The 26,575-nt window shown below is 46.5% G+C and overlaps 1 protein-coding gene across 5 annotated transcripts; it reads right to left on the bottom strand.

The window, feature by feature from the left end:
* GATA2 (GATA binding protein 2) lies at positions 1-23,862 on the bottom strand. 5 transcript variants are annotated; one of them, XM_032801339.2, is made up of 6 exons: positions 23,598-23,862; positions 11,073-11,474; positions 9,598-10,200; positions 6,533-6,711; positions 3,391-3,516; positions 1-2,566 (listed from the first exon to the last, which is right to left on the bottom strand). In XM_032801339.2, exons 2-6 carry the CDS (start codon positions 11,299-11,301, stop codon positions 2,267-2,269), a joined length of 1,437 nt encoding a protein of 478 aa, XP_032657230.1. In that variant the 5' UTR covers positions 11,302-11,474; positions 23,598-23,862; the 3' UTR covers positions 1-2,266. The 5 variants fall into 5 exon arrangements, with proteins under 5 accessions (XP_032657230.1, XP_032657229.1, XP_032657227.1 ...); XM_032801338.2 differs by lacking the exon at positions 23,598-23,862 and adding an exon at positions 19,883-20,204; XM_032801336.1 differs by lacking the exon at positions 23,598-23,862 and adding an exon at positions 11,970-12,219.
* Positions 23,863-26,575: the final 2,713 nt, after the last annotated feature.

The raw sequence follows: 26,575 nt of genomic DNA, 5'->3' as shown, positions 1-26,575 counted from the left end.
TTTCACAAAAAAGGTATTTTATTATTCTTAGCAGTATGCACCTTGAAGGAATATGAGGAAAGCATACACTTTTTACAGACAATATATAAACATGTTGTACATAATTAACAATAACTTAGTTCACTAATCCAAAAATAAGCAAAATAAAAAATTAAAGACTAAAAACAGAAAATACTGCAGAATTTTTATGCTGATACAAGTACAAAATAATTTAAATCTTGACTGCCGTTGTCTACGCTGCAGTGACTGACAATATATTGCACTTTGTCAACTGTATCAGTTACCCACTCCTCTTCCCCCCACCCATCAGCCCCCAAATCCTGCAGAAATTTGAGCTGGGCACAAATAATGTACAACTGTACCATAGTAACCAGTAAAAAGATCAAATTTTGACTCAGTAAATTAAAAATTCTTACAGCATTTCCCAACCAATTTTTCCCCCATTTGTTTATTTCCACTTTTTTACAAAGTGCACCTTACACAGACCAGAAAAAGGAGGAAAGCAGGATTTCCATGGCTGCTTGGTCCTTACTTCATTATCAAATATTTGAATTACTTATTTAGGGGAAAAAAATGTACATCCATTTTTATTTGGGTTTGTTTTTAAGCAGAACTTTTGCACTAAGATACAATTGGCTTGATCAAAAAAAAAAAGAGAGAGAGAAAGGAAGAAAAAGAAAAAGCTTGTCACAGAATTAAGCTTACGCAGTTTACATTATCAAACCCCTCTGCTCACTGGGGCATTTTCATCAGAAGTATAGCTAAATATGTACATCATATGTTATACTGGAGCTTGTGTTCATGAGAGTCATCAGGTCATAACAATCAATAGAATACACTTTATATTGGCAATAGCTTTGTTTTCAGTTGTTTACGTACAATATGGTTTAATAATGGGAGACTCATTTTTTATTTTTAAATATAAAATGTGCTATGGGGAATAGTTGTCCCCCTTAGAACACCTTCGCTCAACTCATCAGCTGTTGCTGCCTCTGGGATCTGAAGGATATGTGAAGCTGAAACTGATTGTCTCTCTCTCTTTCTCTTGTCCAGTGATCTTAATCCACTTTCTGCCCTACCTCACTCCCAAATGTGAAATGTGCTGTAGCCTGAATGCCCACACACAGCAGACGCTCTGGCTTTGCATGAATGTGGTAACCAAACTACGGTGAGTTTACCAAAGTGGCTAGTCTGTGTCTTAAGCAACAGCTGCCAACAAGGCAGAACAAAATGCTTAAACCTCCAAAGTGTTTGAATTGGATTTTTTATGCCTTGCGCTGGTTTTTGCTGTTGCTGATAGACTACTAGAAGTTAGATGGGACAGATGAATAAGACCTCCTCTAGCTACTCCCACCTGGCACAGGATTGTTCCCTACAGTGTATCTTTTAGTGATTTGTCCTATTTCGCTGTTTGTGGAATAACATTTTTTTTAAATAAAATCTTTCATGTTAAGGAAAAGAATGCAGGCATTACATCAAAATAATCCACATCTTGGGCCCATTACAATCCCATATTCCAGATACATTTTTGCTTTGTTTTCCCCTCTCTCTCATCCCTTCCCTAACAGATATTTTTGTATGTAACATTGATGAAGAGAATCTAGGGGTGGCTGGTTAGCACAATTTTTTTTTCCTGTTATGAAGCTGTGTTTCTTCTAGCAGGGTTGACTCCCCACCCCTGCCCCACCCCCCAAAAAAGGCACAAAATCATGCAAGTCAGAAGGTTTGAGGCTCTTTGTAGCAAAAAAGAGCAAAATAAATAATGACTTTCTGTGTGTCTGATTTCCTTTTAAAAATTACGTTTTTATAAAGTTGTCCTTGTTTCCTAACCCTTCTCCCCCAGACAAAGTCCACCATAGAAATCCAGTATGGGTGGCTACCAGCCAGCCTGCTCTGCCTTTGGAGGCTGCTATCTCTTTACAATATTCACAGTAATAACAGAGAGAGAAAGGAGAGCCAGTTCCAGCATCCATCTTCTGCTGCTTCTGCCACCTTTGCTTTCTGCTGGGCCAGCAGGTATCAAACAAGTGAGTTCTTCGATTTCCGTATACCTGAGGGGCAAAGTGCATAACAGGCACCATTAAGCATTTCTGCAGCAGATTCATCATTGCAGGGTTTTAGTCCAACCCTAAGAGTTCAACCACATTGGTGCAAGGTCCCCTTTTTCCTTCCCTATGTTCTCCTCTTGGCAGAATCTTTCCTTACTCGTTCTTATCTTAGAGTCCCGTGTTCTTAATCTCTGTGTGGGTCTCTTGGTACTCAGGTTCTATCCCATGGCAGTAACCATGCTGGATGGATGTGGATGTCCAAATGAGATGCTGGAAGATGGGTGAATGGGAGTAGGAGTTGGAAGGATGTGTCCAGAGTGGCTAAAAGGCGGCAAATGCCCCATTGGTGCCATGTGACTGGCAAGGGCAGCGGCACTGAATGGAGAGGATTTCTCCTGCATGCACTTGGACAGTTCCTCAAAACACTCAGAGCCTTTCTTGCTTTTCTTTGATTTGTTCGACATTTTCCTATTCCTGGTCTGAATTCCTTCCTTCTTCATGGTCAGTGGCCTGTTCACCTGCAAGGAATGAGAAAATCAGGCTCATGCAGACAAAATTACCTTATTGTGCAAAAAGGAAAATATTTGGACAGCCCCCGTGTGTTTTCCTGGACAGAGAACTTTTTCTGGCCAAACAAAATGGTGTTTCTCTCTGCAGATCTTGTTTATATTGATTTGTTTAATAAAGCCACACACAAAAACCCCAGACATGAAAAACAGTTTGACTGAATTTGGCAGCTGATGGCCATCCTTCCCTTATGCTTACCCTTCGCCCCCCATTCATTTCCTAATAGAAGAGATCAAACAAGGCAGCACACACTGACCCGAATTCACTTGTAAAATGGGAGTGGTCTCTTCCTAGGAAAGCTTCAACCTCAGCTACTTACATTTTAAATAACGTTCAAATGTGTTGAAAGTTTTGAGTAGGAATCAGACTTTTTTTTTAAAACAACCTTTACTATTAAAAACAAACAAACAAAAAGCTTTACAATTCTGCACAGAGGTACCACTCCCTGGGATTAACCTTTGTGCAGAATCCATTTCAAATGGCCTCTGTGTGGCTGGAGAGAGAAAGTGCATACAACATGCTTCGTTAAAACTAGTGTTGTAACTCTATTTTGCCTGATTTGCCCGAGCTTTAGAAGCCAAGCTAATACATTGTAATGTCAGTGAACTTAGCATCACTATGCCAACAAAGAATGGCTCTGAGTCCCCAGGGGAACCTGGGAGGGAGGAAAAAAAAACAAAAACCTGAAACCAATAAAAGGCCAGTGCACGCCATGCAGTTAAAGCATCAATCCCAGCTAAGCAAGCAGAGACACACAAGACAAGCAAATACTCACATTGTGCAATTTATAGTAAAGTCCACAGGCATTACAAACTGGGTCTCCATTTGCATTACGTCGCCATAAGGTGGTGGTGGTTGTCTGGCAGTTGGCACAACATGTCCCAGCTCTCCTAGCCGCTGACTAACCAAAAGATGGGGGAAATTATTTAGTATACTTGGAACAAGCCCGTTTAAAAGGTCAATTTAGGTCCAATATGTAGGACTTGTAACTAATCCCAAATCTGTTTACAAAACAGAAAGGTCAGAGAAATGTTGCTTTGATTTTTTTTTTTTTCAGTTTTGCTTGTTTGTATTTAAATAGTCCCCCACCATAACAGCCACCCAAATATTGGAGCATTTGGCTACTGCATGAAAACCAGACAGTGAAGCTGAGTAGTCTATTTTCCTTGTCCAAGACAAAAGTAATGCAAAACCTACACAGCACTAATGGGGGAAGGAGGGGGATTTGTTTTTGAAAAGCCTTCCCTTGTAATGCTCCACATAAATTAAAGATCAATACATCTGGATTTTTAAAATATACTTATTACCAATTTGTTTAGCACCAGCAGTGTTTGCAGCGCAATACAAGAAAGGAGGACTTTTAGAATATGATTTTTAAACTGATAGTATCTCTTTAAAGGTGACCAGTGAGGAAAACCAGCTGCATTACTTAGATGGGTGCAGTATTTATCATAGCCATCAGTAAAATTTCAGTTTCTATTTACAAGTGAAAGAGAAAACAGAACCCACTCCAACTTTTGTTAAATATTTAGCAAACTTAATCTCATGCCTTGCAGCAATGATTCTGCTGCCCCTGCTACTGCCTCTATCCCCATTCATTTTCTAGGCTGATACACCCCAAAAATATCCTCTCTTAAAATTTGATGCTTTTAATCACATTGCTCTGCTGAACCTTGGAGGGACAGAGGGAACCTTTCAGTCTCCCCAGACGAGAACAGCAAGACAGGAAAAATGTAAATGCATGCAGAAGTCCAATTGATTTCAGTATAGGCACTTGAGTGAGAGACCCTACAATAATACATCCTGGGACAAGGGGTGGCATTGCAGAAAATGTTAGGAATAGACAAAATGCACCCCGTATTTTGGGGAGACATCCTTATTAGGGAGGTTCAAAAACGCTCTAGGAAATGTTTGGAATAAATTCCATTTTGTACAACCCAGCGAATTCGGAGAACAAAATATTTATGTTCATAAGTATTTATAAAACACCTACATTGTGCTAATTTCCTGAGGGCCCTGCTCCCTAAGGATTTTTACAGTTGGCTACAAAAATCCTAGGGACAAGTTACTGCCCATTCCTTCCTGCACCCCAGTGAGGCTCATCTCAAGGCATCGAGCTTCTGGGAGAATCTACAACATAACATCCTACAACACTGGGTTTTCTCTGCGATCAGGACTTTATGCAACTCATAATGCATTTTCCTCTGCTGGAGAGTTGGCTAAATATCAAACCATAGATTGGTCCTGCTCTGAAGATTATGGCCCTGATCTTGCTCTCACTTATAGTACACGCTGGTGTAAATCAGAAGTAACTCCACTGAAGGCAGAGGAGTATTCAGTAACTCGAGACTAGAATCAGGCCCAGGAGATTTAGATATTTCAGTCCCCCTGCTAGCCTGCAAGAACAAAGCCAAAAGCCAGAGCTGAGGCAGTCCGTACCCCCTAGTGCATGCACATGTAAGCAAACCAAAACACAACTAATTTTAGGCCTTCAAGCCTTGACAATGTCATTTTGACATACAATAATATTAATAAATCCATAAATGAAGACAGTCTTCTTCCAATCCCAACAAATGAGTGAACCACGGGGGGAGGGGAGGGAAATATATATATATAACATTTAACGCAAACACAACTGAAAAAATCTAGCTCCCCAAACCTCCTTTCAGTGAGCTAAGTAGGGCAATTTCCCAGCACACTAGAAGGTGGAGAGCTATGTTTGCATATTTGAAATGGCTTATTGATACTAAACTATGCTGCTTAACTCTGTGGCCTGTTCCATTCAGCCTGGCAAGCACTTCAGATAATGTTACACTGTTGTCTTAACATTTTTCTCTATGTGTCAGTCACTTTAGAAGGAAAGCAAGTCATTAAGAAGCTTGCATAGTTGAAATTCTGGCTCACTACAGAAATCCTCTTTATCCCATCCCAGCGTTATAGTACACGCTGGTTTCTTCCCTCCTCCCAGGCCAGTAAAATGTCCCCAAAATGGCCAAGAGATTTAGGGGACTATAAATCACATGGCTCCAAAAAAATATATATATATATATATTTATTTATTATTCTTAGCAGTTTTACACATTTTGTGGAGTAGAGTGTATTAGAAATTTCAAAACAGCAAGCGTGACTGGCATGCCTTGCCTATAGAAACTCTCTAAAGCTTTTAGAATCAGGAAACAGATTCACAAAGTTTCCTTATCTTTAACGTACAGATATCCGGATAGGAAACTACCACCAGGAGCTTAGAAAGGACATTTTTTTTTTAATCACTCAAATGAAAATACAAAGTATAGGTGACTCCATGGAAAAATAATAGGTTTAAAAAAAAAACACATTAGGGGATTGTCTGAGGAGGGAACCAATATTAATATTGTCGTGGAATAGAAGAGTGAAAATTACTTCATGGCCTTTATACAAATAATTATTAAGTAGAGAGCAGTGGGTTTGACTCATTTGATTTTTTTGTTTTGTTTTGTTTTTTGGGGTTGGAATTTTTTTTTTTTTAAGTAAATGTAGAACTGCAATCAAGCTTGTAACCCTTTCAATACCGGTACACTTCTGAACTGCCCCAACAGGCCAAATAAACGAGAAATCAAATGAAAGTTGTCATCTAAGGATCAACGTGTGTGTTCATAAGGAGAAAGACAGCTACTCATTGTGCCCCATATCTTCCAAGAGGAACAGAGTGTAGATTGCTAGCCTATTCTATACCTTGGCATGTAACTGCTATGGGTGGAGTCCCTGCAATCTGTCCTTAGGCTATGCCTGACCTCTGAGTGACATGCGTCTCATGTACAATCCAACATCTAGCATCCATACAGGGTCTGAAGCACAGGAGATGAGACACACCATGGGTGGGTCTGCGTGTGGTCCCTTTGCATAATTTATCCCCAAACCCAGCAGAGACAGACACCTACCAGTCTTCGTTTAGGTTTAATGAGTGGTCGATTTTGACCGTTCATTTTGTGGTAGAGCCCGCAGGCGTTACACAGGTAATGCCCAGTGCCGTCTCTTCTCCAGAGAGGGGTGGCAGTAGCTCCACAGTTCACACACTCTCTGCCTTCTAAATGGAAACACGAAGAAACCGGATTTCTTTCTTTAAAAACAAATTCACAAAAGCTTTTTGCATTGTCCTTTAGGCATTTTCCAGAAGTCAAAACAGTGCATTATTCAAGCATAATTAGACAGCATTGATTATTTACAGTACATGTGGCAAGGCTCTCCTTAGTGTCTCTAATACACTCTACGTTGTGATCAAAAAATATTTGTTCTCTCTGCAAAGTGAGAGAGGGACACCCTTGTTGTGTCAAATGGGACTAGTATTTCAGTAACAAGAGCTCCCTTACCATGTCATGTGCACAGTTCCCCTGCCATATCTATTGCACCTCTATAGCTAGATCACATATATCCTGCCACACACACACACAAAGCAAAAATTTGGAAGGAAAAGGGTTATCTGGAACCAAATCTGGGCCAAAAGACACTTCGCTGCAAGTGCTGCAATATCCTAAAATAAAGCAGGGCAGCTTGGAAGTGGAGACAGCATCAAAATGGTTTAATTATTATTTTTATTTTAATTTAGCAAAACTGGTTGAACTGCAGCACTTGAAAAAGTTATATTTAAGCAGGCACTCTGGAACTTATAAACACAGCTTTTTTCTGTACTTTACTTGTTAACCGGCCAATTTTGATTTGGTGGGGAGGTTTATCTTACTCCTACTCTTTCCTCATTTGTTTTAGTAAGTTAATTTTTGGTGAGGGCAACACTAAAAAAACCCAAAACCCAGTTAAAGATATTAGCTCACCCACCTTGTGTCTTCAACTAGAAAACTACTTAGATATCTGCTGCCCCCCCTTTTTGGGGGGGGGGGTGTTGTGTGTGTTTGTTTGGCCTCTGAAAGCTATTTGCTGAAAGTTCACTGCCTCTGATGGTTTGAGGGCTGGTCTGCTTAATATAGGAAATTCTCTTAATATACTTTATGCAAATTATACAGTATTTAACTGCAGAGGAAATTATTTTTGCTAGTAATCGGAGCAGGCCTTGTCGAGTTCAGCAGGGCTCCTGTCTCCTTCCATCTAGGGAGTGGGTGGCTTTTAAACAACACAGTCTGCAGTGGAAAACGAGGGGAGCTCTGCGTTCCTAGCTTTTGTCCCTCCTAGGGCAGGAAGCCGCAGGAGTCGTCGTGTCGTGAGTCTTAGTTTTCCTACAAAAACAGTGAGTGGTCACGAACTTTCCCCTCTTCCATGCGCGGAGGCTCCCATCAAAACAACCCTCAAGATCACTCACTTCCCCCATCTAATAAAATCCTCCACAAAATGAACCAAAAAAAGGCTATTAAGGATCCATTTCTCTGCAGTGACTCTTGGGGCTCTTTCTAAAAGCGGGGGGAGGAAAAGCGGCAACTGTATTTTAATTTTCTTTTCACGGTTTAAAAAAAAAAAAGAAGGAAAAAACAGCAGCCGCATTGCAAACACTGGGGGGAAAATCCCTTAAAAGAGCGATTTGAAATAGAGCTCATATTGTAAAATGTCTGATCTTTTTGTTGCAAAATTCCTAAGAGAGATCATGTTTCTTAATTCATGGCCGCTTTTAAAATAGAAAATAGAGGTGTGTGTACACACATTTAAAATAGAGGTGTGTGTACACACATTTAGTTGTGTTAGAAGGTAGCTTTACAACGCTATCTCAAATATAGACTTTTATTTTCTTCCACCGTTGGGCATACAAACGTGGGTGAATGGAACAACATCCAGTTTTCTTAATTTGTCTAGATATCCAGCTGGGGACACTTCAAAGTGAGATCAAAACCTGAGCCATCACTGAATTAGCTGCTTTCAGAACACACTTTTCGGGAAAACTGAAGTGAAGAGAGGAATGCTCCGCGGCTCGTTGTTAGCAAACAGAGATGGATCTGAGGCAGAGAACAATCATGTCCGATCGCATTTTCTAGGTTGTATTGAGTTGGTTTAAGTTAGCGTTTAGTAGGTACCTTCGGTCCTCAGCACTGGTGTGTAAACTATTGAACTGTTCCTTGTGTGATCGGAGAGAAATCAAGCCCCTCTTCAGTTTTAAGCAACTGGCTTGGTGAGTTTCAATTGTGAATGTGTTGCGCTCAGTGCTAAAAGCCCACGAGTGGCCTTTTCTCTTATTAATGAAGGTGCAATTTACTGCAGGGAAACAGAATTAAATTCCCGGCATGGAGTCAATGGGAGTTTCACTGAAGTAAAGAGTGCAGGATCTGGCCCAGAACTGCCAGCGATTAGAACCAGCCACTGTCTTCCTTTTTCTGTGTGAGAGATTTTGCCGTATAAACCTGTATTTGCATAATTTAGATCTGCCTTTTTTTTTCTTTTAGGGATTACTGGGTCCCTTAGGCCCTGGCATGAGACTGCTGCAGAGCAGAGAGCCAGTGATTAGACCTTGCCCTACCAGCAGTTAATAACAGAAAAGCTCGGTCCATTTCTCGGAGCTGCCCCAACAACAGCATGTTAAAAAATCCAGGTGAATGAGATTAAGATGTATCTCGATGACAACAAAATAAATCCACTCTCACCTCCTCTTCGGAGTGCACGTAAAAAGCTGTGCTGGGGGGGGTCGGGGGGATGTTCCAAACTAGAATCATGTAACACACATTCCAACCTTCCTCAAAAACACACATACACANGCACAGGAGGTCTAAGAATGAAACAGCATGTCTGGACTAAGATTCAGAGGTATTTGCTTGGGGAAGAGCTGGAGTATCGCTGGGAAACTGCCCGGGTGGAAGAGGCTGCTGCTATACTCATGAGCAGCCGGCACATAGGGGGTGGTGGGTGGAGGGCTGGGCCCCCATGGAGGTTAAGCTGGTCCTTTAAGATGGGTTGTCAAATTAAAAGGCGGGGCTGTGGTTTTCGGGTTAATGTGCAGCCAAAACCCAACTAACCCCCCCCCCCACACACACACTGTACAGGCGCTGCAAGGATCAAGGCGTTGTAGGCTTACCTGAGCAGGATCGAGCTTTGCTCCTCTGCTTGGGGGTGAAGCTGGAGGCTGGGCCGCCTAGGAAACTGCCCGGGTGGAAGAGGCTGCTGCTATACTCATGAGCAGCCGGCACATAGGAGGGGTAGGTGGGGATAGGGTGGTGGGTGGAGGGCTGGGCCCCCATGGAGGTTAAGCTGGTCCTCAGAGGGCTGGCACTCTCCATCTTCATCCCGTCCGACAAAGACACTTGGTATTTGATGGTCTCTTTCTCCTCCTGCCTGGCCCCAGCCGAGGAGGAAGGCGAGGCTGCGCTGGTGGAGTTGGGGTCCGGGGACACCTCCTTGGGAGGGGTGGGTGGGAAGCCGAAGAGGTGGGAGCCGGAGTGCGAGGCCGGGGTGAGCGAGGAGACCGAGGCCGTGCTGGAGGTACTGCTGCCCGGGTACACGGAGATGGCCCCGGGGGCTCCAGCGGCAGAAGGGTGCAGGGGCCCTTTGGTGAAGGGATTCACCGTCCAAGGGTTGTGGTGATGGGCTGCCGAGAGCGCCGCTTTGCCGCTGTCCAGCCAGGGGATCCCGGGGCTGTGGATCAGGTGAGGCCGGCACATTTGACTCCCAGTCAGACGGGCTGTGGGGAGAGGGGAGTTTTCACTATCACACCCACCAGCCAGGAGAGGAACACGGGCCCTGGGGGGCGCGGGCAGAACCGCTGCCCGGCGCAGAGAGGGACCGGGGAAGTGTCCAGCTGCGTCTCGCCGTTCAGTATCAGTGGGACGCGCACAGAGCCAGACCCATATTGCTGGGGAGATCCAGCGCCCGCACAAGGACACCCGACATCCCAAGGCCAGCGGGGGCCGAGCGAGCAGCGCTGGGGTGAATATTTCACAGCAGACCTGCCCTGGCGAGCCAGGGACAACGCAGGCTCCCCTGCCCGCCTCGCCTCTCCCTGCCCAGGCGCCAGGAACACCCTGCAAGTCCCGAAAGTCTCCCAACCCACTCGCCCCTTTGATTTAGTTGCAAAGAAAGCAGCAGCGACAGCATAATAGTAGAGGGGGGCGTTAGGGGGTAGCAGCCCCTCCCCCTCCAAAAAAAGGAAAAACCCGACTAGCTCTGCAGGTCTGGGGAGCACTTTTTCAGCTGCCACCAATACCCACGTCCCCCCAAAATAAAATCTACCCTGGATCTGAATTACTTTGTATTTCATATCCGGGAAGTGGCCGTGTCTCGGGACTAGGAAGTTTCTTTGGTCTGTATGCGCGCATCCACTCACCCACTCAGTCTATTTCCCCTTCCTCCCCCTCTCCCCACCCCCCATCGGTTATTTCTAGGGTGAAAGTCCACTCGGGCTTTCCTTTCGATCCCCTTTTCTCGGGTCTCCCTTTCCAGTGATACTGAAGCAGCCCCCAGACAACCCTGGTCTCTAGTCACTGCCCTCTCGGCACAAGCCCACAGAGGGCCCGGGGAGAAAGAAAAAGAGGTGGGGGGGCGGTGCCGATTTACCGTGAGCTTGGCTGTAGGACACCCTGGCCCTGGCATGGGCCGAGTTGGCATAGTAGGGATTGCCCTGGGAGTCCAAGTGATTGAAGAAGACATCGACTTCATCCGGAGGTAGGAGCTGCGCCGGTTCCATGTAGTTATGAGCCAGTCCCGGATGGTGCGTCTCCGGGTGCTGCCCGTTCAGCACGGCATGGTGAGCCATCCAGCGAGGCTGGTCGGTGGCGACTTCCATGCCGGCGCTGACTCCCCAGCCCACCCCCCAACCGGCTCGGATCGGTGATGGGGAGGTTCTAAACCTACGGCAGGCGGCTCGTGTGTGTCTCAGGACGTGGGGGGAGTCAGCGTGTCCCTTTCTTAGCAGGAAAGTTGTGGGAGAGGCTCCCCGCGACACGCCCGGGACACCACCTGTAAGAGAAAAGGAGTGGTTAGTACTTCACATGGCTATTCAAGGGAGACGCGTCACCCTCCGCATTTTCCACCTGGTTTGAGCTAATTCCGCAATTCCCAACATGCAGATGAATGGGGGTGGGGAAAGTCCCTCTTTGTGCCCCCCCAAAAAAGTCTCATTTTATGCTCCGTCGCCCCCACAAGTTCTTACCCTGGGTTCCCCTCTGTCCCCCCACAAAATAAACAGCATCTGTTTTCAAAAGCTTTTTTTTAAAAAAAAAAATAAGGTTTCCTCTTTTCTACAAACGTCAATAAGAGTTTTTCCAGCTGCCTTTAGGGGTGGGGGAGTAAAAACAGCAGGTCTAATGTCACCTACTTATACCAGCTCGAACTGACACAAGAGGAAAAGGAAAAGTGAAAGGAATGTTCCGAGAGAAAAAAGGCAGCAGCTCAGAAGCAATTTCCCTGAAGAATAAACCCAGCTCTTCTCCCCGCCACCCCAAACATACTTACACAAAGTCCCTCCAAGTGGAGTGAATCTAATTCCAAATGTTTGCAGAGTTTCTTTCTGGGGTTGTAAGTTTAAGGGGTGGGAGGAGGTGGTGATGGATGGTTGTTTGGAGGATGCGAATGCAGAAGAGAGTGAGTGAGAGAGGGAAGGCAGAGGAGGATTGGATGGAGGTTCTTACTCAAATGGCAAGCTCCACTTATTCTGGCCTTTTTTGTAACATCCCCAAAGCATCCTATGTCAGCCCTGGCGCCAGCTGGACTCAGTTCAGTAGACATGAACTAGGGGCGACGCGCAGGGCTAAGAACCTCCGCCCAGCCAATCAGCGTCCTAGCGCCCAGCCTCGTGCTGCCATTGGCCCCAGAAATCCACATTCTCCTCATTTACTCCAAACATCTTAAAAGAGCTGAACCCGCCAAAGACAGAAAAGACCCCCCCCGCCGCCCAGCCCACCTCCCACTATCCCCCTTCCACTCCCCCCTCCCCGCAGCAGCTCCAGGTCCGCCTGTCTTGCGGAGCGGGTGTTTGTTTGCGGCTAATGTTAAATACCCCTCCAACGCTCCAGAATAAGGTTATGAGCAAAGTATTCTAATTCCAGCCAGTGTACATGCACCCAAGAAGTGAAAGGGGGGGAACCTAAGTGGGTCAGGAGGGACTCCCACGATAGATGCAGCCTGTTAGAAGACGCACACAAACCCGGTTTTACAGAGTGGCTAATTGCCTCACAAATCTGTCTGTAAAAAAAAAAATTAAGGCAAAATTATGTGTATCTGTTTATTTGACTGGCGTGTGAACTTCAATCGGGAGTACGCTGTAAAGACAGAATCGGATCGGCCCGGCTCTCCTTAGACAAAATCTCCAATTAAAGTGAACGAGATTTCTGTGTGAGTAAGGACGGCGGAACCCGCTCCTAAATAGAAAAGGGATTTGATAGGTAGAGATTTGATAAGAACACGCATGTTTTCTTGCCTAAACATTTAAGCGTGATGCGTTTGCCTCAGTGAACTCTGACTGTTTGCTCAGAACGAATGCAGGTTCTTTTAGCCAGTTGCATTAACACGGGAACCATTTCTCATTTAACCAGGACTCTAGTTTTGCCGAAGCAGTACTTTAAATGTCAGAAAACCCCGGATTCCGGCCGATAGCGGATGTCAGATTTGAACTAGATTGTTACCATCATGTTAGTTCGAAATAACCGAATCAGCAAAATAAAATAAGATTAAACTGAAAATAAACCTGCAGCAGTCTGTTTGGAACCTGCCTGGGGTGGGCGTGTAAACTAGAGGGCTTAGGACCCCAAACATCTGTTTGACTAATTTTTTTTATAGCTAATCGTTGGTTGTATATTTTCGGACCCGATCCTGCCAGTCTCCCAGCCACCCTGCGGACTACCTGCGCTTGTCTGTCGCGCAGAGCCCCCGTGGGCTTCCCTGGGACGCTTCTCTGAAATCTCTGAGTAATGCAGGCTCTGGGCTAGCTGACTTGCGTGTGAGTTTGGGCTGCACGCCGAAAGCATGGTCAGGCCCAAAGCGACATGATAGCGTTACAAGACTAGGAAACCCCCGAATAATGAGAAAAAAACACTCCCTGTTTAAGTAAGTGTATGTTTGTACTAGACAATAAACAGCCTGAAGCTCAGTGGGCCAGTCCTGGCCCTCGGAGCCCGACTGTGCTATTTCATCGGGAACCTTTTAAAACCTCATTTTTATAAACCCTCTCTTTGTTTTGGGTAGGTTTTTGACGTATTTCTATCCGTTTGAAGCAGCCGAGGCTTTCAACCCGCCTGTTATAGGGCGGATGAGAAGTGCAGTCCGAATCAACAGGCTTTTTATGCAGCGAGCTAATTAATTTATCACAGCTTGAAGGTCCCACTTTTAACAGTCCGTGTTCTGCGGAAAGCGACTCCAGGGGAGGAGAAAGCAGATAGGAGGCAAAAGAACAACAGGATGACAGGAAAATACAATTAGGACTAACATGGTGTGGGTGAGGTCCCTACCTACCCCTAAAAATGTTGATATTTAAAAAGAACTAATTGACTGGTAGGTTTTGGTGTTTTTTTAAAAGCTCTTTTCATTTGATTGTAAATCCTCTTATTTCCTAGATGCAGAAAAATAATTGTTTACATGAATCGATTTCAATGGTGGAATCAAAGAAAGAAAACCGGCCTCGCTCTCCCATCCCCCTCAGACATGAAGACTATGCTGGGGAAGAAAGGTGGGTTAGGGGGACCCTGTGGAGATGTTTTTGAGGTTGGTCTCAAGTCTTGTCATGTTCCTTACTTTATGTGTAAATTCCATACTTATTATTCCTTCTACCAATTCATTTCCAGGTCACAATGGAAGAGGGGGAGCTGGTGGTTGGTTTGGAGGGGAGGGGTGTGATCTGGTTGTATCCTTCTCGGTGGTGAACATCTCCCTTTAGGGCGAGATTTGGGTGCTTTGTGGGAGACGGGAGAGTTATAATCCGGTTATATCATGGGCTGGGGAGTCCCCGCCCACTGTACCAGGCCAGAGGGGTGTGTTGGGGGGAGAGGGGAGACGTTGTGAGCAGGGTGTAATATGCTTGACAAGGAAGGAGGGTAGATCCTCCCCACCGCAAGACAAGATTGATGTACGTGTGCTGGGGTGGGGGGTTGTGATCAGGTTGTATTGCCCTGGGAGTTTACCCCTCCTCAGGATTGTATGTTTGATTATATCAAATTATATAATCCCACCGCAGAGAGGGGGGAGGGTGTCTTGTGGTGGGGGTGTTCAGACTATATAATCACACACACAATGTAAGGCAGGAGTGTGTTTTAGGGGGTGCTCAGGTTATATAATCACCCACACAATAGGGCAGTGCTGGTGTGTGATGGCGAACAGGTTATATAATCCCCACACACACCACACAGGAGGGTAGGTATAAGCCCCCCAACCAGAGCGCAGGGCAGGGCCGGGTGTGCAGGGGACGATCTCCCTGCCGAGGGGAGGGGGCCGGGTCGGAGGATTGACAGTCAGTAATTGGGTAATAGGAGGCTGCTTCTCCCCAGCCAGGCGGCCCCAGTCACTGAGACGCCGGGGCTCTGACGTCACCCGCCGCTGCCAAATTCGCCAGGAAATGAACTTTTTAATAAATAATCATAATAATAATACAAGCAAACCCCCCGCTCCCCGAATTGGGGCGGGTTCTCCCTGGGAACTAGGGGTCCTGGACACCCCCAATTCCCGCCCTGCCCCCCCTGCTCCTGCCTCCATCCCTGCCACCTTCCCAGCCAGACAAAACAAGGGAAGCGGGGGACAGACACACAGCAGCTTCCCCGCCCTCTCTATTTTTGCCTCTTCCTGCCCGCTGGCTGCAGGCTGGGCCGGGCTGCGGGGCAGGGGGTTGCGGGGACTGGGTGGTGACGGTGCGGGGCTAGGATTTTCCCTGCTCCCCCCGCGGGCTTCCCTCTTGGAAAACTAAGGCGACGCGGAGTCCTGAGCTGCTAGCAGCGGTGCCAGGATCCCCCCGGCCCCAGCTTGTGCAGGCGGAGACTGGGAGGGGGGCTCCGCGCGGCCCTGGGGATCCGTGGGCCGCGTGGGGGCGGCAGCGGGCTGGAGGGGAGCTCAGCACGCTCCAGTCCCGGGCTCGGCTCGGGGTCTTTAGGGCCGAGAGAGCCGGGCTCAGGATGTGCCGCCACCGGTCCCAGCGGGAGAGGGGAAGCCCTGCACTCCCCAGCCCCGCGGCGGGGTGGGAGGGCGGCGCTGGAGGGGGGGCGGGCAGCTGCAGAAAAGAGTCGCGATGCAGTTGCAGCCGGCTGGGCTGGGCTGGCCCGGCCGCGGGAGCGGTGAGGGGTTGGAGATAGGCGGTCTGGCTGCGCCGGCCGGGACAGGGCTTGCTCGGAGCTAGCCGGGTCAACACAGCGCAACCCCCTGCCCCGCGGGCTCAGCCAGCCCAGCTCTGCTGGGGGTGGAGCGGGGGCGGGGGGTTGCTAATGCCTGTGCGCCGGCTCTGAGCCAGGGCCGGCCGGGAGCTCGCCCCAAGCCCGAATCCTGTGCGACAAGCCTGGCACAGAATCCTGAACCTAGCCCGGTCTTCCCAGCACCACCGCCCCAGGTCCTCGGATTCCGCCCCCCGCCCCGCAGGTCTGGCTTCCCCTTGCCTACCCGCGGTTCCCAGGCTTGGGCCCCCCCTGAACCCCTCTCGCCCAGCCCCCCACCCCCCACTCACACACTTCCCGTTTCTTTTCAGCCAGCAAACGCGATTACAACAGGAGAGACAGGATTGTACAAGTAAGTCTGTCAGCGCCTCCCCTCCCCCACACTCTCCGGTGAAATCGGGGCGCTGGGGAGACCCACCCTGGCATAGATACAGACTGAGCTAGAAGCTGCCACCGCAGACCCCTATGCCGGAGTTAGTACATTATAGAACCAAAGATAAACTCGGCAGCATTGGAAATTCCTGGATGATTTATTCGGGTTCTGGTGTAAGGGCGTTTTAGCAAATACGATCTTCCAATATCAGGCTGTACAGACCGCAGGCTCTGTACCAGGCCTGGGATGCGAAGGAGGGAGAGAGGTGACCACCTTTTTTTAAAAAACCTCATTAAAAATTATCTATATTTTTTCACACACACAAGTCGATCTTTTAAATGAAAATAAGGAGATTTCACGATCAGGAATTTTTACTCCCAAGTATCAAGTTACAAACAACAGAAGGGAACAACAAATCCCTCCGTGTTTGTTTACTAGAAATAAACGCTCTCCTGGCCCTCTTTGCAAAATTAACCTGGAGCGGGGCTGCTGGGAGAATGTTTTAATAGATCCGAACAAACGTTTCACGCTGAAAAATCACAGAAACCCGCAGAACGTGATTTCGCAGGATCTTTTGCAAGTGTTGGGGGAGAACCCAAGTTCGTTGCAGTGGCTGGGCTGTTAATGCGATCGTATTAATATCGGTGTTAATGCGCTCCTAATGCATTCTTATTAATAACAACCTTTTTAATTATTTCACCGATGCAATGAGCAAGGCGGCGTTGGGGGGCTGTTTGTTTTAGGCAGGTGATAAAATCGCAGTTAACGAGCTGATAATTCGTTCGTGTTTGTTTTAAAAGACAAATTGTAAAGATTAATCAGGCTGCTTGATTTATGGAGCGACAGACCCCAAAACTGCCCAGGAAACTCTGAAGCCCCCGTGTCAGATTACCCTGCAGCCGGCTCTTGCCACTTCCCTGCAGCCAGGGGAGCTCGCTGCTTCCTCTGCAGATCTTGCCTACAACATCCACATGATAGCGAGGAGCGGGATGGGGGGAAAACCCCACCCGTCCGCCAGGCATTGGGGAGATACTGGGGGTGGGAGGAATAAACGGTGCCTCAAAAATGAAAATACATTTTTCCGCCTCAAAAATGAAAATACAAAATACAAACGAATTCCCTGCCTTTCAGTCCTCGCCGCCCCTCTCTCTGGGACTAGATTGAGTCGCTAAAAGAAATTCTCACTGGCTTCCTTTGCCACCAATGTTTTCGGGGTATTCCTGACACCTTCTGTCCTTCTGGGCAACTTCTTCCTAGCCTCTTATTTTCCTGAAAAGTCAATGTCTCCCATCGGGTGGTTCTTCTTATTAATGAGTGTCTCTATGTATTCTTAATTATTATTATGTCTGCCCACCAGCTTTAGGGCCATTGCTCCTATGCACTGCTTTCCCCTGCCTTGTGATGACCACTAAATCGCTCTTTCCAGCTTTTCCCTTTAAACTCCTGACAATAAACACCAAATAAAATCATTCTTCCTTTTAAAAAAAAAGCAAAATCCTTCCACGTTCATAGGCAGTTTAATTCTTTCAGTTAAATCGCTAGACGCAGTCCCGTCTGTATTACAGAGCCACATCCACTGATACTTACTAGAGCGCAGGGTGTGTGTGTGTGTGTAGAAACTGTGCTTAATAGATCGTTATGAATTCTTCTCCAAACGTGTTTTGAGAACTTCAGGTTCAATGATCTCCGCGCCTCTGATTTACAAACTGCTTGTTCAGCGCGTGGCAGTTCAGCGCTTCGGTCTTGTTTGTTAGGGTGGGATTGTTATTAAATGCCCCACTGCAGCAAACACCATGGGGCAAAGCGGTGTGCTTGGGACGTTTATTTAATTAATGCACTCATCGGAACATAACCTAACCCGCACAAGGACTTTCGGCGCAGAAGCTTAACTAATTTTCTGGAGCTGAGATTCAGCCTGTTTCACACGGCTGGTTAAACAACTATTGTGTCAATTTTATTAAAGTCCTCTCTGGAGAGACTGCCTGAACGGGCGGCGAGCTGCAGGATTGCAGCCAGCCGGCTCCAGCCCCTGAAGTCACTGCGTGGGCCTTGCATTCCCCCACCGTTCCATCTCTCTTCCATAGCTTCTTCCAATAGATTGCTAGATGTATTGGCTGTTATATGCAAACACAAGGTACGCCAAACGCTTTACAAATCGCCCTCCTTCTTTGCACATGCCATAATCTGCAGGGCATGGCAATTGAGAAAAGAAAAGGAAGAATTGTATCAGGATGAACTCCAAATATCAAACCCCGCATTTTATTTCCAAGTGTCTCTCTGCACATTTTCCAGGCAAGCCGATAAATCAGCTATCTGTGTTTTCTGAGATATAGAGAGATTCGATAGATAGTCATGCAGATCTATATGGATTTATCTAGTGAAAGGGAAAACTGGTAAAACAGAAAAGCGTATTATGGGTTATACAATTTTCTCCGCAGACTGGCTGTCTATCTCTCTCTCTTTTTTTTTTAATCTCTTTTTATACAACAGTTTTACTAACCTTAATTTTTTGTTGTAATTTTTAAAGGGAGATCTTCCAGATCTGGAAGCACAGCTGGTTATTTTAATTTGATTGACAAGTGATGTCATCTCGTTAAGGGGGGGAGGGAACATGTTTTAGCAACAGTTAGTGGGGCCATCTGATGTAGCAAGACACCTGTGTCTGTGATCAATGCGCGTATATATTGGAAGGCAGAAAACCTGTGTGCCCAGATCTACACGCAGACTGTTTATTTACGTGCCCTCAATGTTTGTCCGTTTTATTTGACGAAATCTCAATTTAAGAAACTTTATGCCAGAGTCTAAAAACAACAAGCGGTGGGCAAAGGTTCAGTGGCGAAATAACCAAATCCCCATGCTCCGCTGTAACAGAATCTGGACGCTGAACGTTGGCTGAGCTAATCCCTGGCCTGTCCGTGAGGATGGGGAACCAGGGAACATTCTGCCAACCGGTTGTGACAGTTTTTCTTTTGGGCAGTTTTGGACTTTTCCTATCATGTTAATTAGGGGAGGAGGGAGCTGGCCGCCTCCTACCTCCTTTGATACAGATATTACAACGGGTAATAATTATTGCAATCTATAAACTCTCCACGGGAAAGGTTTCCCACCAGACCACGCCGCCGCAAAGTCAATGCAAGAAATCTCTCTCCCCAACTCCACCCCAGCCATCAGAGCTGCAATCTCGTTGACCCGATCCTGCTTCACAGGGGTGAAGTGCTAGGTACAGTGGCAGACAATAATCTGTCTCATAACACGGAATATGTTTTAGCATAAATTCCTATCCTCGCTTTGTCGCTCTATCATTCAGATGCATTGTTCGAATGGCAACCGCAGCTACTTTCCTCTTTGTTTAAACTTCACTCATCCTGACTGCAAACCCCAGGGGCAGCATAAGTTTTTCCTCTCTTTGTAACCCTATTCTTTTCGTCTTTTCCTATGTGCAACTAATTGGTGCAGCCATCAAAAACGGAGGAAAGAGGAAAGAGCTAGCGCAAGAGAGGCGCACTTAATTAACCCCTACAGGGTCTGAGATAAGAGAGGCTGCACACGGCACGAGCCATGGTGGAGGACACGCAGGCTTCGGGGTCGCCTTTGCGTCTCCGTGCAGACCTTGGCGGAGCTATGGGCGCGCGGTGCAAGGTACTCACTGCTGAGAGAGCTGCTGGTGGTCTCCCGCGACGCCCGTCCCCTGCAGCAGCAGCAGGAGCCAGATCCTCAGTGCCAGCAGCATAGGGTGCAGGGTGGGCTGTGCCTGTGTGTGTGGGGGGGGGAGCAGGCAGAGGAAGCCGGCTGCGCTGGAGCCTGGGACGGGGGGGCAGGCCTGTGGATGTAACGCACAACCACCTCGCTGCTTGCCCGGGCTGTTGCAACCCTCAGTCTTCCAGCAATCTGGCTAAGTCAGGTACAGAAATAGAAACACGTATGACTGGCGTCAGAAAGGCACACACACACTCACACACACTCTTCCGGGTTAGCCCTCGAGCCAGCCACCCCGCAGCCTGCTGCGGCGGCGGCAGGTACAGAGCCCGCCAGAGCCTTTCTCCCAGCTGCTCGGGAAAGTGGGGGACCCTGCCCGCGCTCACACGCAGCCCGAGCGGACCAGGTCCCGTGTGATCGGCTCTGCATCCCGCGGAGGGGGACCCGAGAGTCTGCCAGGCAGAGCAAGGCACCGCCGCGGTTGTTGCTGTCATGATTATGTCCTCTGCTGTAGCTAAAATACTAATCATTGTTCAGAGACTAGCCGCTACAGGGAGTCTTTGGTTAGAAAAACGAGCAGTCACTTTCCAGCCCTTCTGGCCAGACTTTTCCCCATGTTCCTCTTTCTTTACGTTTCTTCCTTGCTCGCTTTCCTGCTTGCTTTCTTCCTTGCTTGCTCGCTTAAAATGCAACCTGCATGACCAGTACATTTTTAATGCTGGCTAATAAGGTTAGAAAATGACACAGTTACCTCTTCACCGCAACCCCCCATTTAAGCTGCATAAAAACAGAACGATTTAGGGAATAAATCACCGGCCACGTACTCTTTTTAACTACTGTAAAAGCCTTGCCATGATCTGCCCCCCATTTCCCCAGCCAGGTGATTCAGATCGGGTATTTTGCCCATTGCTCCAGGAGAGTTTTCGCTCTCCACTGGGTGACCCCTCGTGGCTCTTGTTTGCCCTCCTGACTTTTTGGGCTGTTTGGATCCTGTCCTCGCGACGCGCCTGACAACTTGTGAATAACGTTTTGTTCCCCTGCAATTTGTTTGCAATTTGTCCTTCACGGTGAAGTTCCCCAGCTCTGGATCCCTTGTCTGGCTTCCCTGGTAAATAGATCGTCCAGCCCAGAGTCTGTTACCCCAGCCCTGGTACCGCCGGGCAGCCCCAAACCCAAGCACCACACGGCTTTGGAAATCGGCAAACCTGCTTCTGCTCAAACGCAGCAACTGCAGCATAAGGAGAGTTGTGCTACTAATAATTAATACGTGCGATTCATATATGCTCCCCCTATTGTAATCGTCACGGCTGGTTTCGGAGTATGCCGCAAAAAAGGCGCTTGGGTAGACTGTCTAGGGGACTTTCATACCAAAGATTTCTTTGCAGGGCTCGATTTTCGGGACGCATGTTTCGATGTCAATTCGCGTGTCAGATATTTGGGGCCCGATCCTGCAATTCTTGCTCAGGCAACAACACTTCCATGGAGAAATCGCCTGAGTGAAGGCTGCAAGATCGGGCCCTGGAAGAGAAAGATCCGATGGCAGTTTCAGACACAGATATTTAGTTTTTGGTACAAAGCTGCTTGCGACAACTGATTTTATATATATAGATATATATTATATTATAGATATATATATACACGCACACACACACATATATATATACACGCACACACACACACACATATATATATACACACACACACACACAATAACTAATCATTGGAATAATACTATTTATTTAGGCAGCTGCTTTACTTGCCAGTTTCTTTGGACATTGCCAAATTTGAGTTTAAAAAAAACCATTAATAAAGATGTTACCCTTGTTTCAGCTTCTCGTTCTGCAACCAAACAAGCCAACCCTGGCTCCAGCTCCTGCACCCGAACTATTCTTATTGAAATCGCCTCAAAGCCATTCAGTCTCCAGTGTGGATTTTTCTCCCAGTCTCTGCACCCCACAGCAAAAGGAGAATAAAGGGGGTGGGATGGGGGTGGAAGAGCTGCCTTGGGAAAAAAAAACGCAGGGGAGGCGATTGAAGCCTATAGCTGGGTAATTTTAAAACATGCAAAGCTGTGTAAATCTGCTGCACGGGACTGGGACTGCAGAGGCTCCCTGGCTAGGCAGGTGCAAACGTAGCAGAACCCAGGGCCTGCGGAGATGCGGGGCTTTCCAGGGGAGAACAAACCTTCGCATCTTTTTATTAACAAATCTGACAACAATGAGAGGGGGGATAGGACGGGGCCAGGCGCGCGCAGGGGGGGGGGGTCAATTTAACATTGCAACGTTGAAAAGAAACGAACGCTCCGAAGTGGGGCTGGTTGTTTTTTTAAAAAATGTATAAGCCAGAAAGACACACACTTAATCCTGGGAGATTCACTGCTATTAATTCACGGAGGTTTGGTTTAGTTTGTTGATTGTCCCATCGCAATAATCCGTGTACTTCCCTCTTTGCGAAAGGAATAGATTGGCAGGGTGATGTGGCGTTTAAAACGCGATCATTCTTTAGCTGTAATAGGGCCAGCCTATTAGAAGAGAAAGTATCTGGGAATACTAAAGTGGCTGCGAGTTTAAGAATGAAGAAACACTGTTCATTAGAAATCAGTTTCAGACCTAGATCCAGCTAATATATAAATATACCAGCAAAGCAGTTTGAACCTTTGATCGCTTCTTTCATACCTGAGTTGCAAGATGCTTTGGGGACGCCAAGTGTACATTATAAACTGAAAACTACCATCTCTTTCCCAATTTCCAACCCTCTTGGTTTGTTTTAAGCTCTGAGCATGCTAGTCGCTAGGGGTGAAATGTTTTTCAAAACAGATAAAAAAACACCCATTTCCAGTGTGAAAGAGAACAAGAGTATTTCATAGGAGCTTACTCTTCCGCGCTGTATGTCTCTAGATTTTCTTTGAAGCATCGCTTCATTTGGTCAGTAAATTTGGTCTGTAAATTATTACATTTTGCTAAGGATGGATTTACCTGTTTGCATATAGTTCAAATAAGAAACCAGCCGTGTTAAAGCAACCATGCAACGCGAACGATTTTCCCCCCATCGGCTATGGAGTAGTAGATCTGCACATTTTTAGAAATAACAAATTCTGTGATTTGTTCTGGAAGAGGAAAAACTACCCCAAGAAATGCCCTAAATCATCTACAAAGACAAGACTGGTTTATTTAAAACACCGAGCAATAGTTCTTTATTTGACACGCCAAGCTGTTCTCTGTCACTGGGCATTAGCCACTCTTTAGCTAGAAGGGTCCCTTATGAAGTGGCTAGGGAACAGCACCCAAAATATTCTGCATTTCCATCCAAGCAGCCAGTGACAATAGCACAGGGGCGGTTTAGGGGAGAATCTGTAATGAACAATACTTCATCTCCCCTTGCTAAGAACTCAGGGCTGTACGGACAATCTCTCCCCTTCCAAGTGCATTGTCTCCATGGGAGCACCGCTGTTTACACTTTCTCCAGTTCAACACAGCCCAGGTGAGGAAAAGTTGCAGTAGCCTCCCCACCGCCACAGCCAAAGCTCTCTGTTTCAACTGGGATTTACCCCCTCTGTCGAAATGAAAGGCTTTTAATCTACAGCCCGAGGAAGCAGAGCCCCATATTTCATCCCAGCCCCGTTCCCCGGGGCACTTTGTCACGAGCTGATTATTTTAAGACCCTTACCTTGTCCCTACAGTGACTTTTCTTCCCTTGCTCCCTGAGCGCCTTCCACTGGGTTCTTTGCTGGGAGGCTGATGGTCTTTTTCTCTCTTCCTGGGCTCATTTACAGCGGCGCAGGCACATCTGGATTCGCCTCTGCCTAGTTCGCCTTCATGTATTTGAATAAAGAGGAACGAAAGTGTCTAAATGGCTGGTGAATGCATAAGCAGGCCAGCAGAGGGGTTGCCAGGGGTAGGCTGTTTAAAACTGGCAGCAATTTTCGAGCTGGTCTCCCTCCCCCCTTCCCCCTCTCACTCTCCTGCATTCACGGATGGCACAGCGAGCCAGTGTGTATTTATGTACATAATAAGGCAGCTCGTCCCCTCAACTACATTTGCATCATTACAATATCTGTACAAGCACATCACATTGTCTGCTGCTTGCACCTTTTGTTGCCTTCGCTGTCACAGTCTACGCGACTTGACTTTCATATTTTTTAAATGAATTGATATTACACCAACACCACACACACACACAAAGGCACTACGGTCTCCTAAGAAATATGGGATTCAGATTTAAGGTCTATTTAGCTGCAGTCTCTCTCTATTTCCTATTGCTTTCCAGAAAGGAGAACAGTTTGTATTCTTTCCCCTCCCCAGTCAGCGGAGTAAATCTTGCATTTAACATGCTGCCCTTTTAGAACCGTTCTGATTTTTCTGTCCCTAATTTTAATCTGCTGGGCGATGCACCTGCACGTAATATCAGCTCTGTGTGTGGGGAGGGGGCCAGGGGAAGGAACGAAAACGCAGATACCAACCAGCTAGTCGTTGTGCGCAAAGAAAGAAAATGTTAAAATGCATGTATCCCAGCCCATTAGGCAAGTCAGCCAGAACTAATGTGTGAAAATGTTTGCAAGCAACTAGACTCAGCGCAAGGCTGGAAATCTTCACCTGCTCTTTCTTTTCTTATTGGTTTATAGGGAGTTTCACCTTGTCCCCTCTCATTCCCCCACCCTCCGTATTACAGCCCGCAAAATACCTTCTTTTTTACATAACACAGCAAGGGCTGTGTCTAAACTGTGTAATCCGTCTTCAGGCAAAGGGCAAAGTGTGAGAGAGAATATTGCCCTTCGATTAGGAAAGGACGGGATACAACCCTAAAACTTCAGATATTTTAAATTCCTTTTGGGGAGCAAGGGGAACCCCACTTTCCCAATTTAAATGATCATACTAATGTGGAAAAATCCGGCGGGGGGGGGGGAAAGAGAAATGCGTTTTATGAAGGAAGCAGAAAAGTTTCATAGGAGAAGAATTATCATAACGGAGGTTAAAAATATGTGAGCAACAAAAACAACAACTAAAAATCCCGTTTTGCTGGCATTTTCTGTCTGTCTTTGTGATATGATTCAGGCGTGGAGCGGGGGAGATCCTTGATATGCTACAGATAATTCTTATCAGCCCCCAGCAGCCTGTTTCCAAAGTAACTGTTTTAATTACTCGCCTGTATCACCCTTCGTCCTAAGAGATGAGATACAAGAACCAGATTTATGCAGGGTAAAAAAAAAAAAAAAGGCTGTTATTTAAAACAAATTCTCATATTTTTAAAGGCAAAAGCAAGGCGCTGTTGCAAATCCAGATATTCGAATAAAAACAAGTTCCCTAACCTGAAAGGTCCTGTGTAATTCAAAGGGTTAGTAGCCGTGGGGTTCTCACGCACGCATTTTAATATAGGTGGGGATTTGAACCCAGAGACGTTGTGTTTTTGTTTTAATGTTGTAGAAAGGTCAGAGTTTCGGATAAATTTCTGTTCTTTGACAACTGCATTGCTATCTGCCGGCTAGTCAGATGTCTGTAGCGAGTAACCCCCAAACTCCACAATGTCTCAATATAGCCTTTGAAAATGTATTTTGCTGAATGCTTACTATAGGCTAATGATGTTTTATTCTGCCTGCATCATTTAGATTTCATACTAAAGATGTCATTTTAAAGTCTGAGGGTAAGGAAAAAAACCCTTACAGTTTTCTTCCACTGTAACAACCATATTCTGCATATTGAAAAATATGATAGTGAGTAGATTTAACAAATAACTCAACCTTTTCAATATTGATTTAACAAAAAAGAAAGAGAGAGAATGTAAAAGCCGTAGTAGCAGCAGCAGAGAGAATATAGGCTCAGCAACTCCAGAGGTTCTCCTCCTTATTATTACTATCCAGGGGTAATTTTTCATCTCTGCTAGCTAATCTTTGTTCCTTGTGAAGATAATGAATAGCCCAATCCTTATCTCCTGGGCTCCTGGAGGCTGCTGGAGAATGGGGTTGAACAGGGTTGAAAATTGGTTCCAAAGTGCTGCTGAATAAATGGTGTTCCTTATCTCTCGCTTCCAGATTATCAGGACCCTTTCAAAACTCACACAACAAATACAGCCACCGCATCTAATGCATCATTTACCAGAGCAGATCTCCGCGTTTGATCGGCAGATAGGCAAAATCTATGTATTCCTTGCTTTGCTTAGCATGCATGCATGCAGGGTGTGTGTGCCCTGCATGTGAGTGCCCAGCCAGCGATTGTGCAGAAAAGTACACACCAGTGTGTGTGTGCGATGCATGGGCTATCCGGGAGGCTGGTTATTTTTAACAGCTCATATTTTGTTAGCGCTCCCTATTTACTCACTGTTATATTCGTTGTGTAATAAAGTGCGCTCTTCTCTGACACTAGCGAGAAAAATGGCACCAGAATATGTGGGTGGTGGTGGTAGAGACACACGTTGTAAGACTCCTTTAGATTTGGTTGAACCACTTGGGAGATGGCAAACTTGCCTGAAGAAATATATATCTAATGGCACATACAGACCCACACCCACCCATCCCAAGGGGTAATCACAGGGAGAGAGATCGTTACGTTTATATCTATACACAGGTGGGTGTGGGAGAGGTTGGTTTTCGGTAGACAGACCGTTGTGATCTGGTCCCCCTTTTTGCGACTGGGTGGTACCAGCCTCTGCGC

This window comes from Chelonoidis abingdonii, chromosome 17 (genome assembly GCF_003597395.2).
Source record: "Chelonoidis abingdonii isolate Lonesome George chromosome 17, CheloAbing_2.0, whole genome shotgun sequence".
Taxonomy (NCBI): domain Eukaryota; kingdom Metazoa; phylum Chordata; order Testudines; family Testudinidae; genus Chelonoidis; species Chelonoidis abingdonii.
This window is presented reverse-complemented; position numbering and strand designations above follow the sequence as displayed.

Coding starts and splice junctions, on each gene's coding strand:
- GATA2 (XM_032801339.2), bottom strand. CDS start 11,301: ATGGAAGTCGCCACCGACCAGCCTCGCTGGATGGCTCACCATGCCGTG. Junction 10,201..11,072: donor GTCCTACAGCCAAGCTCACG/GTAAATCGGCAC, acceptor CTCTCCCCACAG/CCCGTCTGACTGGGAGTCAA. Junction 3,517..6,532: donor TTAAACCTAAACGAAGACTG/GTAGGTGTCTGT, acceptor TCTTTTGGTTAG/TCAGCGGCTAGGAGAGCTGG.